The 13,078-nt window shown below is 38.4% G+C and overlaps 1 protein-coding gene across 1 annotated transcript in view; it reads left to right on the top strand.

Annotated features, from left to right (window-relative positions):
• Nucleotides 1–12,706, top strand: part of LOC134853846 (neurogenic locus notch homolog protein 1-like) — a 60,807-nt gene extending 48,101 nt beyond the window's left edge. Inside the window, exons 17-24 of the mRNA XM_063869789.1 lie at nucleotides 1,035–1,470; nucleotides 2,244–2,448; nucleotides 4,539–4,674; nucleotides 5,173–5,338; nucleotides 5,760–5,890; nucleotides 6,766–6,875; nucleotides 8,520–8,699; nucleotides 10,577–12,706. Of these exons, the coding sequence (XP_063725859.1) occupies nucleotides 1,035–1,470; nucleotides 2,244–2,448; nucleotides 4,539–4,674; nucleotides 5,173–5,338; nucleotides 5,760–5,890; nucleotides 6,766–6,875; nucleotides 8,520–8,699; nucleotides 10,577–12,148 (2,936 nt within the window). The 3' untranslated portion in view covers nucleotides 12,149–12,706. The remainder of the gene's footprint in view (nucleotides 1–1,034; nucleotides 1,471–2,243; nucleotides 2,449–4,538; nucleotides 4,675–5,172; nucleotides 5,339–5,759; nucleotides 5,891–6,765; nucleotides 6,876–8,519; nucleotides 8,700–10,576) is intronic.
• Nucleotides 12,707–13,078: the final 372 nt, after the last annotated feature.

Genomic DNA, 13,078 nt, shown 5'->3' on the forward strand with positions numbered 1-13,078 from the left:
CAAATATTTGTAAATAGAGAAACTTTTATCATTCTTTTAAAAAGAAGCTTATGTAATATTGCAAAGCTTCAAGTATCTTATTTTGGTGTTTAAAGAGGTCGATGGTTCGAATCCCGCGGAGGAGTTTTCTTTAAAAGCCTTGTTAATAATTCTGCAAAATTTCACTCGACATGTCAAGTTGGTTTGCGCGGAGATTTTTTTCCTGGGTCAAGATGTTTGAATATGTTCGACCGATAAGCCGAGCAGCAATTTTTGACCGACAAATTGCGTTGGATATTCGATTAAAAAGTCAACGAAGTGTATGCTTTTAAATTTGAAGCTATCTTGGGGTATATTTCCTTCCTCAAAATGTTTTCAGAATGTGGTCTAGCTTCGTCAACTCTTAATTCTCGTAAAAGAAGTTAGTTATATGACGTAGGAATGGAGTAAGTTACAGACGATGGATAGGTTCTTCAAATTTGCATCGTCTTTTGTGGAACGGTCTGCAAACAACTTCGGATTGTTTAACTGGCAAATTGTCAAAATTATGGAGATGAAAAGAATTATCTTGATCTATAAATGAAATTTTGACAAATTTTATCCCGAGGATGTCGAATTTACGATTCTTTGATTTGAAGTCGGTTTCAATGCCTAGCTCCGCCTCTTCTGAAACGTTCATGTATAAATTGAAATATTAAAACAAACAAGTTTGATATTTTAAACTTAAAATAGTGGTATTCTTAAACTGTCTCAATTATTTTCAAATTGAATCCTGAACAATGGGCTGTTTTACTTACGCAACGCGCAATGATGATGCTTTATTGTGAAATATTCGTCAATTTACTTTCTATTTTTAGCGAGAAACGTACCTTATCATTTCTTTTTCAAAATCTGAAAACAGATTTTTATACTAAATTGGAGGTTCTAAATTATTTTACCATTTCATTGCAGTCGAAAACGTTTATCTTGATAGTTGTACATTTATGAAATTCTCCATACGTGAACGAAAAAAAGGTTGAGCGAAAGTTTTAGTTTTATCGCTGCAAACATTTCAGGCTACTTTTCCTATTGTGAGTGCGACGGTGGAGTTGGCGGCGACTTTTGTGACATCGACGTGAGAAATGAATGTGAGGTGGACCCGTGCGGGAATCGAACCCATTTCGTCGGAGGAGTGGTGGTAAATCGAAGCTTTCAATGCGTCGACAGACTAGGTTACTATGAGTGCATAGAGACTAGAACTTCGGAATCGACAACTCGTTCACCGTTCGTGGATAAAGAGAGCCAAGGCACGAGTACAGTTACGGTCATAGGAGTGGGTTTGGCCTCTTTGTTTGTGATCGCCTTGCTGGTAGTTTTGGTGATCAAGGGTTCGAGGGGAACGAAGACGGTGGTGAAAAAGACGTTCTACCCCGCTGGATGGCTCGAGATAATCAAGGGTAACTTCGGTCGCAAGCGACGCCGTGATGACCCGGCCGGAAACTACGAAATGGGGTAAGTAAAATCCAAGAAATTTCAGAACAGGTGACCTTTAAGAATCTCCTCAGCAATTCCTTCGTCTTCTTTATGGGACTGTTATTGCTGGAACTAGCAAAAACTTATTTAACGCTCTTGAAGGATGTTGTTTTGACGATATGCCAAAAGATTTAGTCAACGGAATCGTCAAAACTCATAGTTCGATCGAAGTTATCTATTTTAGCTAGGTTATTGTGTTTACGAGCAGCTAGTGTTTTAGAACGAACCTTCTTTTTTTTCTAATCTAACTCGCAAATAAAAGTGTTCACGAATATAATCACGATCTGTAATATTGGAAATTGCATAGCATCTGTTCTCGGCTTTATTTGTGGCTAGTGTTTGTGATTTATTAAGCGTCCGTGGCTGAGTGATTAGTGCGTGAGACTCCAAATTTCTAGGTCGTAGCATAGTAAAAACTCGGCGACGTCTCGGACTCGAACCTAACTAATTCGAAGGTTATTTTTACTTTTTCTTATTGCACTTTTTAGAACTCTAGAGCTGCTTTTATCTTCTTCTTGCTAGTGTATGCGAAGCGCTTCTTCGGCTTTGTGTTGAAATTGCAGTGATATCATTTAATGCACGGGGAGCCAATTTGTGAACATTAAAAGGTGACGATTATTTAGATAATTAACCCCCCCCCCCCCCCCCCCCGCGGCCATTTACACTGAATTATCCCTTTAGATAAATTTAAAGAAAAAGCAGCTTAGTGCAATGGAAAAACAGCTTAGTATTGAACTCTGGCATGTTTTAAGTTCCATGACAGAGGGCACAGAGGGTGACTACTACGGGGGGAGTGAGTACTCAGAATTAGGCAATGCGAGTAAGAGGCACAGACAGTGTGGGGACAGTCTCTCTCCCACCTTCGTGAACAAAGAGGGAGCAGTGGGCAATCAGGACCACCTGGCCGCATTCAAAAACAACAACAATAACGTCAATGGTGCAACAACAAATGCGAAGGTATATCTAATCTAATACTTGCTTACAGTAAAGTTTCATAATGCTTTTTATCGAGTTTTGGAACATTTTGTTACAAGAAATTGAAAATAAAAATAAACGTCAGCAGACGCTTACTTGCAAGTAGCGCAGAAAGTTTCCAGAAAAATAATGTTTACTGAGGTTATATAAACATCTAAAAAAAAACATTTATTGTTCCGGCTTTCGATACGAAAGTAACGGAATATGTGCTCGGGGTGGGTTTTTTTCTTCAGACAAATTTCGACTTTTAAACTAGCCATTTTTACGGATTTTTTTATCATTCAAACGGTATTGTTGTCCTGAGCTTAAATTTGAAAAGATATTTCTTCTGTGATCATTTTTCGTTCTGAATGTTCCGACTGACTTTTAAGGTTTATGGAGCAGTAATAACATTTAAAAAAATAACTGTAATAAAATAATATGAAATTTTTTTTAAAAAAAATTGAGATTTTTTGTGAGAATCATCACCCCACACGCCATATGAGAACAAAAGGATAGATTTCGCTCCTTGTAACAAATCAATTATGACGAATAGTTTCTTTCAACCAATTTGGAACGATTTCTAAGGCAGATTAACTCTCCGCTCACGCGTTAATAGCGCGAAATATATCGCGCGTTAATTGTCTCAAATTGGCCAAAATGGCAATCTTTAAACCCTCATAACTTTACGGAAAATGATCACAGGTGAAATATCTTTTCAAATTTAAGCTCAGGACAACAATACCTTTTGAATGATTTAAAAAAATTCGTCAAAAATGGCTAGTTAAAAAGTCGAAATTTTTCTGAAGAAAAAAAACCCACCCCGAGCACAATTATTCCGTTACTTTCGTTACGAAAGTCGGAAGAATAAAACAACTCAAGTTCAGAAATTTTCTAACACAATTTGTTTCGCCAGATTTTTGAAATGCATAATTTATACTCAGTTCGGGGCTTTATAGTTCCTTGCGCGAAAAAGTAGTGTGACTTAAGTTCATATTGTTGTTGTCATTTTTGCTGAATAGCATTGCGATTTATTGTTCCGACTTTCGATACGAAAGTAACGGAATATTTGTGCTCGGGGTGGGTTTTTTTTTTCTTCAGACAAATTTCGACTTTTTAACTAGCCATTTTTGACGGAATTTTTTTTATCATTCAAAAGGTATTGTTGTCCTGAGCTCAAATTTGAAAAGATATTTCGCCTGTGACCATTTTTCGTAAAGTTATGGGGGTTAAAGTGCCATTTTGGCCAATTTGGGCCAATTAATGCGCGATATATATTTCGCGCTATTAACGCGTAAGCGGAGAGTTAATCCCTCTTAGAAATAATTCCAAATTGGTTGCTTAGCTTAGCTTAGCTTACTTGCCATAATTGATTTGTTACAAGGAGCGAATTCTATCCCTTTGTACTTTATATGGCGTGTGGGGGGATGATTTTCATAAAAAATTTAAAATTTTAGAATTTTTTTTTTTTCATTTTGTTTTATTTCATTTAATTTTTTTAAATGTTATTACTGCTCCATAAACCTTAAAAGGCAGTCGGAACATTCAGGGCTTTGCCCTGCTACGAGCAGTCTTGTTAGCATATGTAGCTGTTTTATTGGAATTTTTCATGGGCCCGTGGTGCAGATGCGAGGACAAGGGACTCCAATTTTCCTGGTCTTAGGTTTACATCTGCCACAGCAAAAGTTTTTAAGGTTTATTCGTACCTTTTCTCATTTCATTTTTACAGCTAATTTTTGTCGTTTTCGCGCTTTCGTTCGCGAAGCGCTGCTTCGGATCTGTGTAAAAGGAAGGCAGACTTCACTATCGAGCAGCAAAAGCCACGAAAAACGTGATCGGACCTCTTAACTTCAAAAATGGATATTAATTTTCAGAAAATCTCGTTTTCTCAAATGGAGTTAATTTTAATTATCAAAAGGTTTCAATCAAATATTGCTCTTGAAGTTCAAAGTGCTTTAAGTTCACAGGTTTTTTTTTGAAACTCGAAACTCAGTGTTTTCAGTGTTTGTTTTCTGTTTCCTTGCGTTCCTTTACTCTTTTCCAACTGTCTGTTGGCTATGTTTCTATTTATATATGTTCGATGTGTGTTTCAGGTGTTGGTGGCTGGTGCGGATAATACTACCTCTGCCATGCTAGTTTTGAAGAACAGGGACCCCGAAGTGAGGAGACAGACCCTGCTCAGTCTGGTACAGGGGGGATACGACATGAACACTCAAACACTCTCGAGACGTGAGTATAGATACCAGTTACCATTTATGCGTCAGTGAGCAAAATAGATTTCTTTTCATGAGGTAGAGTTTTTTGTTGTTTTTGAAAGTTTTTTTTCGCACTTTTTGTTGCAGCAGTTTTTGATTTAAAAAGCTTTCTCTCCAATTGTACTTTTAAGCGGATCTAAAGTTTTGAGCTTCAAGTTAAATAAATTGAAAGTTGCCAAAAATATTAATTTTCAATTTAGTGTCAATTTGATTTATCATAAAAGTACATAGACTATTATTTTTTTCTGAAAAAAGTGTTAATCATAAAATTCCTGTTATAAGAATAGCGCTAATATGATGTAATTTATTCTCATTAATTGAGAAGCTGATAAGTTTCAAAATATAATTGTCATTTTTTGCTCTGATACCCGAGTTGAGTAAGGTTTGTTCCAACTGTCGTCTGGCTTTGTTGAATTGTGAATCATGTTTCCTCTTGAGCATGTCATGTGTTATTTTTCTGGCGCCTGTTTAGACGAGACAGTGTTGCATCAGGCGATACTATTGTGTGACGCCGAGTCAGTCCAGATCCTCCTCCGCTCCCCCTCCATCGACCTGGCCATAGGGGACCTGAACAACCGAAACGCCGTCATGACAGCCACCGCCACGGCCGATGAGAGAGTATTCGACCTCGTTTGTCGGTGAGTCACTTGATTCATTTTCAGCGTGAACTCTTATTTCAAATTGAGTTGAACGAATTTGCAATTGTGAATTGTTTTTCTGGTTCCAAGAATTTAACGAAAGTGAGCTAAGGTCAGTTTCAAAGAAAGTATTGAAAAGATCAGGTACAGTATTCGATCCAAAGACAGAACTTTTTCCGTCGAGCCTACCCAATTGAAATGAAATAGAGATCTTTTAAACTACTTCCCCCTCCGACATTGAAATTCACTTTTAGGTACAGAAACATATTCTTAATTGATGAATTAGTATTTTTTGGGTGTGAAGTTTCTTTTTTAGGTACCATAGAGTGCAATTACTTAAATAGTGTTTTCACTAATAGTTAGGTCTCTTCGTAGTAATTTGTTAATTTGTCTGAAGTGATGTGAGTGTTTGGGTTGATAGGGTGAGCACGCGTGAGATGATCAATCAGCAGCAGACAGATGGGTCCACTTCGCTCATGGCAGCAGTCAAACACATCCATTCCTCCATCATCCTCAGACGACTCATAGACGCAGGCGCCGACGTCAACCTAGGTATCCCATTTATCACTTCACATAATATCTGTCTGGTCGAAAAGTAGAACTTGTGTAAAAAGAGTCTGTTAACATCAAACAACAATTTTCAGCGGGCAAATCAAGCAGCAAAATTCTTATTCAAATATAGTTTCCGTTTTGCCCGCGAGATATGCATCAATTTTAAGCACGCCGCCAGATAAAAGTTTTGCGGTGGAATCATTGATTTTATGTAGTTTCATATGACGTAAAAATCAGGGTTGGCATGTTTTTTAACACTGTTATTTAACATTGAATTTAACTTAGTGTTATTTATAATTTCTAACAGTGATGTTAGCTATTTCTTAGAAATATGAGTAATTCTTAGAAAAACACAACGCAACTATAATGCATGATTGTTCCGAAACGATTGTAGCGAATCCCGAACGGATGAAAAAAAAATTTCAAACCAATTGCGGTTTCACTTGACAAACTACAGAGCGAAAAATCTCACCTGACGTATGGGAAGCTTCGTGCTCAACTCGGTGTTGAGAAAGCCGGAAAGTTGACGTTTCTGTTCAAGAAACCTAACTCTTGTTGATATGTTAATTTAATTAACAATTTAACAAAAATAACATGTTTTTTTTTCGATAAATAACAGTTAGTTTGTTATTTTTGTTTTTAACTTACATTTTGCCAACCCTGGTAAAAATGCGCTTTCAATTGGGTAAGTAACCAATATACAAGTTTTCATGACAATTAGACAGCATGAACAATAATTGCAGGCGGGGAATTTTTTCAGGCGAAGTCTTCAAATCTAGTCAATTTCCAAAGTTCGATTTCACTCCCACATACTTGGTTGTTTGATCTATCTGTTTGACCCTATCTTGAAGAATTAATAAGTTGTTTGTTTTCAGCCGACAAAAGAGGAAGGACTGCGTTGCATTGGGCGGCACAAGTGGGCAATGCAGAGGCCGTGTTAATTCTGGTCAATGCCAAGGCCGACAGAGACGCACAGGACGCCGAGGTATGTCTGATCAATTTCTGGCTCCCCTTTACTTTTTCCTGAAACTCAGTATAAGAAAATCTATTTCAAATCACGTATGTTTTATCACTTTTTATAAACTGCATTAGAACGTGCCAGTGTGAACAGGTGAACAAATTTTTACAACATTACTTTCATGCAAAGTACCGTGTGAACAATTTTTGAACAGCTTAATTTTGTGTAATCTTACGGGGGTGAGAAACTGGAAAAGAGCCCATTTTCTGATTATCTTTCCCCCCACTGTCATTTTTGTCAAAAGATTAAAACTGCCCGTACTGTAATGAAATTCGACGCGCTAGGTGATCGACCACCTCTTTTGCGGGTTGAGCTGAGATGAGAACTGCTGTCGTGTAACTGTTCATTGAGACCTAAAGGCACTATTTCTGGTCTGATAATTTAGTCTGAACCTCTAGCTACGGGCACGGATGATAGAAGTGGTTCTCAGAGAACGTGCTATGCTCACGATTCCAATAGCAGGATCAATTGAGCAATCTCCCCCCGTAATGACCAATTGAGCTATCTCCCCCCCCCCCCACAGCAAAACGGTAAAACGCTACAAAACGACGGCAGCAAACGCAAGTACATGGTTAATGTATTCGTAGCACGCAATCCATTGACCGAGTGAAGTTTATTTTATACGAGTTTCGAGAAAAATTTGAAAAAGAAAAAAATCGATTTTTTTTTCGAAACTTTTTTTTTTGCAAATTTTTGTTTGTGCGAACATGGCCTCATCGAGCAAAGCGACTTACCAGGTTTGGTGCTCTAGCCTTATATCTGAATATCAAAAACTGTTTTCGGCAGCATATTAAAATTGCTTTTTTCCATTTAGGACAGAAAAAAGGCGCTTTATGCGACCCAAGTTGCCTTAGTTTTGATTCTTTTTTCAATGTAATTTTTGAGCTTTGATATTGTTCCATTATAGCAATTGAGCAATCTCTCTCCCCCCCCCCCCCCCCATTCACGCGCGAGAATGGGGGGGGGGAGAGAGATTGCTCAATTGATCCCAATAGCAGCTTTAAGATTTTTTTAAAAAATGTTTGGTGTGATATCGAGCAAATAAAGTGAGCGAGGAGGCTTATTTAGAGTCGACTAACGTGTTTCAGACTCTTATTTAGGTCGGGATGATTTTTTTTTTTCGTTTTTTTTTCTCAGAAGTTTTTAAATTTATTCAGACTCAAATTTAATTTTCCGTGGTTTGACTTCTGATTTTGTTAAAAGTTAAGTTCATGTTCTTTGTTAAAAGGAAGGTTAAACCCACTATTGAAGAGCGAAAGCGTACAGGTCACGAAGAAACCTTGATCGACTTCTAATTTCGAATGTGGAATTTAATAATCAGATTTTCCAGCGAAATAAAAATTTTATCAGTTGATATAGTTTTCTCAAATTGGCTTTATTTTATTGGGAAAGTGTCAACCATAAATTCAAAAAGTTTCTAGAAATTCAAAGAGCTTTAAGGCCAGTTATTTCGTTCTTGGAAATTCGAAAGTTAGGGTTTGTTCAATTAACTTGCTTTCATTGACTGTGTTGGCTAGCTATGTTCATAAAATTCTAGGTCACTTGATTCTTGTTACCTTGATTCATGTTCGTTTTGTTTTGTTCACTTTGTGCACTGTTTTATGTATATAGGAGTGCACTCCTTTGATGCACGCAGTGAGAGAGGGATGTGTGGAGTGTGTGGTGAAGTTGTTGGAGTTGGGGGCAGACAGGATGGTGCAGAACAGGGACAAACAGACTGTGGCGGACATGGCACACAGTATGGCTACAGCTGCAGGGGGAACAGGCGGCGACATGCTGCACTACATACAGGTAATCATACGTATATTTAAGGTTAACACGTCCCAAACCACTTTTTCACGCTATTTCACACGTCAACATAAATTCAATTGACCTGAAAGCATTTTTTTTGGCCTATTGAAAGTATCAAAATCTTCGATGTTGACAAAATGACATTGACTATAAAAGTGATTATAATAGAATGCGATTGCTGTGTGATACGCGCATCAACAATGCGATTTTCAGCAACGTTTTTTGTGGTATCTGATTTGGTCTGGTAAAAAAACTTATTCAAATCCCGTACCCTCCCCCGTCGGCATAATTACCAACAAAATCGAATCAGCCTGGGCTTATCAAGATTGTTATTGTGGTCTATATATCGCTGTCCGTATTTCGTTTACTTCGCCTTTTCCACGTCTGGCTTGGAATACCTTCTTTTTTGCTAGAGGTGTGACCGGATCGAAATTTACCGGATCCGGATTGCATCCGGTAAAAAAAGAACCGGATTCCGGATTTCATTTAATTGTTTGTCAGTAATTTGAGTGCAGCTGTTGAAATAAAGCAACTTTTCATCAACGACGGTTTACTCACTCAGCGATTTTTCAATGACATTTTGAAAAACTGCCGGAAAATTGTCGGGCATTTTAGTCATTCGCCAACAGCTTCAGCCCGGTTTGCAGAGTTACAACAACAACTTGGTGTACCAGTGAAGAAACTTATCCAGGATATTCAAACACGATGGAACTCAACATTTTACATGTTGCAAAGAATTTTTGAGCAGAAAGCCGTCTTAGTGCAATACGCTGCCGATCATGACATACCTCACTTTACAGCCCAAAATTGGAGCATGATTGAAAAAGTTATTGACCTGTTACAACCTTGTGAGCAGTTAACTCGTGAAATGTCATCAGACGACAGTTCGACTTCAATTGTCATTCCAGCTTACAATGTACTTCGTCGTACATTGATGGCAGCAGATGACAAAGGGATTAAAACAATAAAAGAGTCTCTCTTGGAAGCATTGGACACCCGTTTTGTTCCTTACACGCTGGATACGAAGTACGTAACTGCGACTATTTTGGACCCGAGGTTCAAATCATCATTTATTGGAGATGGTATGCTGAGTGATGCAAAACTCACAATTAACTCTAGAATAGTTGACACTCAAGTTACCCAATCTGACGACGACGAAGTTGTGCCGGCGAAAAAATCCATGTGGGATTTTTTGGAAGAAAAAACAGAATCCGCAAGCAGTTCACGCAATACAGATCAGAATGAGCTTGAGCAGTATTTGGGAGAAGCAAAACTACCGCGGTCCGCAGATCCACTAGAATACTGAAAGGACAATAAAAAATTCCCAAAATTGAAGAAATTTGCTCAGTAATTTTTAGCAGCACCTCCGTCATCTGTACGAAGCGAAAGAGTGTTCAGTGTGTCGGGGTTGGTCAACTCGGACAGAAGAAACCGTCTTCTACCAGAATTTTCCGAACAGCTTGTTTTGATTCATGATAACTTTTTACTTCTTCAATAATTTATACATTGAGTAAAATTTCTGTGTAACAGCTTGAATAAAAACAGTTGCAAACTTATTTTTTTACTGAGAATTCAACAAATTTTAGGCGAAACAAATCCGGTAAAATCCGGTTACTTTTTACCGGATTTCGGATCCGGATTGACATCCCAAAATTGCCGGATTTGCCGGAATCCGGTACATCTCTATTTTTTGCTACTTCTGACTTGGAAATTGTGGTCGTTGAAAAAATCAAAGTCATTTCATTTCCGCATATGCAAGGAAGCATCAAGATTCTACAGTTGAAAGCTAAGCTTAAAGTAATTTGAACATGCCTTGAACATATCCGTTATTTCAATTAGCTAATTAACATGGATTTCTAAATTTGCATCTGGTTTAGAACGTGATGCCGATTCTCGCGCTTCCAGACATGCCCAGCCAGCGCAATAAGAACAACCGCAAACAAGCGAAAGTGCGCAACTCCAAAAATGCACCCAAGAAACGTCCGGGCGAATTCGTCCCTGTCATGCCTCAAAATGGTCTTGTTGACCCCTCTGGAAAACCCATCCATATGGGAATTGTCAATCCTTCCAATTTGTTCATGCTTCATCAAAACCAAGACGGCAGAATACCCTTTGCCCAGCACCCCAATTTGCACGTTAACCCTAATTTCGTGAACCCGCACCATCTAAATGGGATCCAGAATCCCAACGGAGGGTCGCCCGGTGTGATGGCCAAGACCCAACACGCATTTATGATTTCTCCCCCAAATAACGGAGCTCAATGTCAAACTGTGGTTCTGACTCAAGATCCATCTTCTGGGCGATATTTCCACGAAACAGTCCCAAATCAGATGAATGCGTCGACTCCTATTTTCGCGAACCAACCACCCTCATCAAGTGCCCAAATCAACCCGAATCATCAGGGGCAGCAAAATGGGGGAACATTCCCGATGCCTCCTCCTTCGATTTGCCCGGTGTCTAATGTTTCTCCTATTAGCAGCCGACAAGGGGCTTGTATTTTGACACCAAGTGGACTCAAAATGCCAGCACCCAGTACGGATTTCTGCGAAAGTTGGAGTGAAACAGTGCCTGTTTTGGTGAAGCAGGAAAACGATGGATCGCACCACCGGCCGTTTCATTGCACTCAAGCTAGTGTATATGAAGATCAGGATGATAACTACGAGAAAATCAACTATGATTACGCTCATTTGCCCAAAGTAGTATCAACAAGCAGTCTTGCAACGCAACAAGCTGTCCAGAACCAGCAGCCGATTGCGAATGAAAACCCGACTGCCGACTGTTCTAAGATGCTAAATGTGGTGACCAGCAATGCTAACGAGCAGCAAGCGATTCATGGGTTACCGCAAGCTAACCTTGTCTCACAAGCTAATGGTTCTGTGCAAGGTATTCAACAAACGAGTGTACCCCAAGTCAGCAGTGCAGGACCCATTTTGTACCCTGAAGTACACAACACCGTATACGGAAACATGCAGCAAATACCTTCGGATGGATTCCAGCATCATCCGAGGTACTCTATTGCGAGTAGTGTCGGGTACCAGGATATGAGCCGAAATGTGAGCGTCGGAAACCCTCCGAATCATCATCCAGGGGGGTTGAGACAGCAGTCTCAGATGCAACAAAGCTTGCCTATTTCTGCTGAGTTCTCCAGTAACTATGGTCGCAACAGTTCCTTGTCGGGACTAGATTACGATTTCAACAACCCAGTTTACCAACCGGCCCTGAGTCATACAAACTCTATGACCAGAAACAACACGCAAAGTGTGATCACCAATGGCCGCCTGGCGAATACTGGAGCACAGAGCTTCCAGTTTTCTATGCAAAATTTGCCTCTAAATGGAATGAATGTTGAGAACGGATTTATGAATTCGACTAATACCGGAGTAGATAGAATGTTGAATGCCCATAATGGATACGCTTATAACGAAGAAACGGCAGTCGCTCACTTCTAAGTTAATGTAGAAAAATCTTCAGTCTTCCTTGAAACTTCTGGAGAGTCGTATGTCTATCATTTTTAAACTTCATTCGCATTGTTCGTTTAAAACTTCTAATTTTGCATACCATATTTTAGCATAAAACAATCATGTTTTAAATTTGATTCACTGCGTTGTAATTTACGGCAGTTTCTGCTCTTGCCAAAAATTTAATAAAATCAAGCAAATAGCAATACTTTGAGTACCCCCAGCTCAGATCGGCTATTATTTTATTTATCATTTGTAATTTCTCAAAGAAAAATACGATGTTTAATTCTGTTTGTATTTATTGCTCAGTGTTTTAATGTTACTTTGCTCGTTGATTTCATGAAATATTATTTGATTTTGTTCAAAATATTTGATTTGTGATAACGTCAAGAACTTGTTCATGTCTTGAATCACCGTTTCGATATTTTACTATGCAATAGACTTATATTTATAATCGAACTTTGAGTTTTAGTAAAAAAGACTTTTCGATCAATAAGACTGCTTAGTGCTGAGAGGAGGCGGAGCAATAAGCAGAATAGTCCAAGTGCAGAATGGGTCCAAGAGCAGAAAAACTGAAAATTTTTGACTTATATTGGTTTATACGGGCTAATTGATAAAAACAATTATTAGAATCGTCAAAAACTGCTAAGAAAACGAAAAAATTATGCATGAATTGAATAATTTCATTAAGTTTTTTGATTAAATCTTTTTAAAAGTTCTGGATTAAATTACTCAAATTATGCATAAATTGTTAATTGCTTTGGTATTATTGACATTTCTGATAATTAATTTACAGATTAGCTAATAAAAGCTGATATTTTTCTGCTCTTGGACCCATTCTGCTTATTGACTGGCCACCGTGCTGAGACTACTTTGTGCTTGAGAATAAAACTATACGTGTGGATTTATGGCTTGAGTAAA

The sequence above is a fragment of the Symsagittifera roscoffensis genome, chromosome 9, assembly GCF_963678635.1.
Source record: "Symsagittifera roscoffensis chromosome 9, txSymRosc1.1, whole genome shotgun sequence".
NCBI lineage: Eukaryota > Metazoa > Xenacoelomorpha > Acoela > Convolutidae > Symsagittifera > Symsagittifera roscoffensis.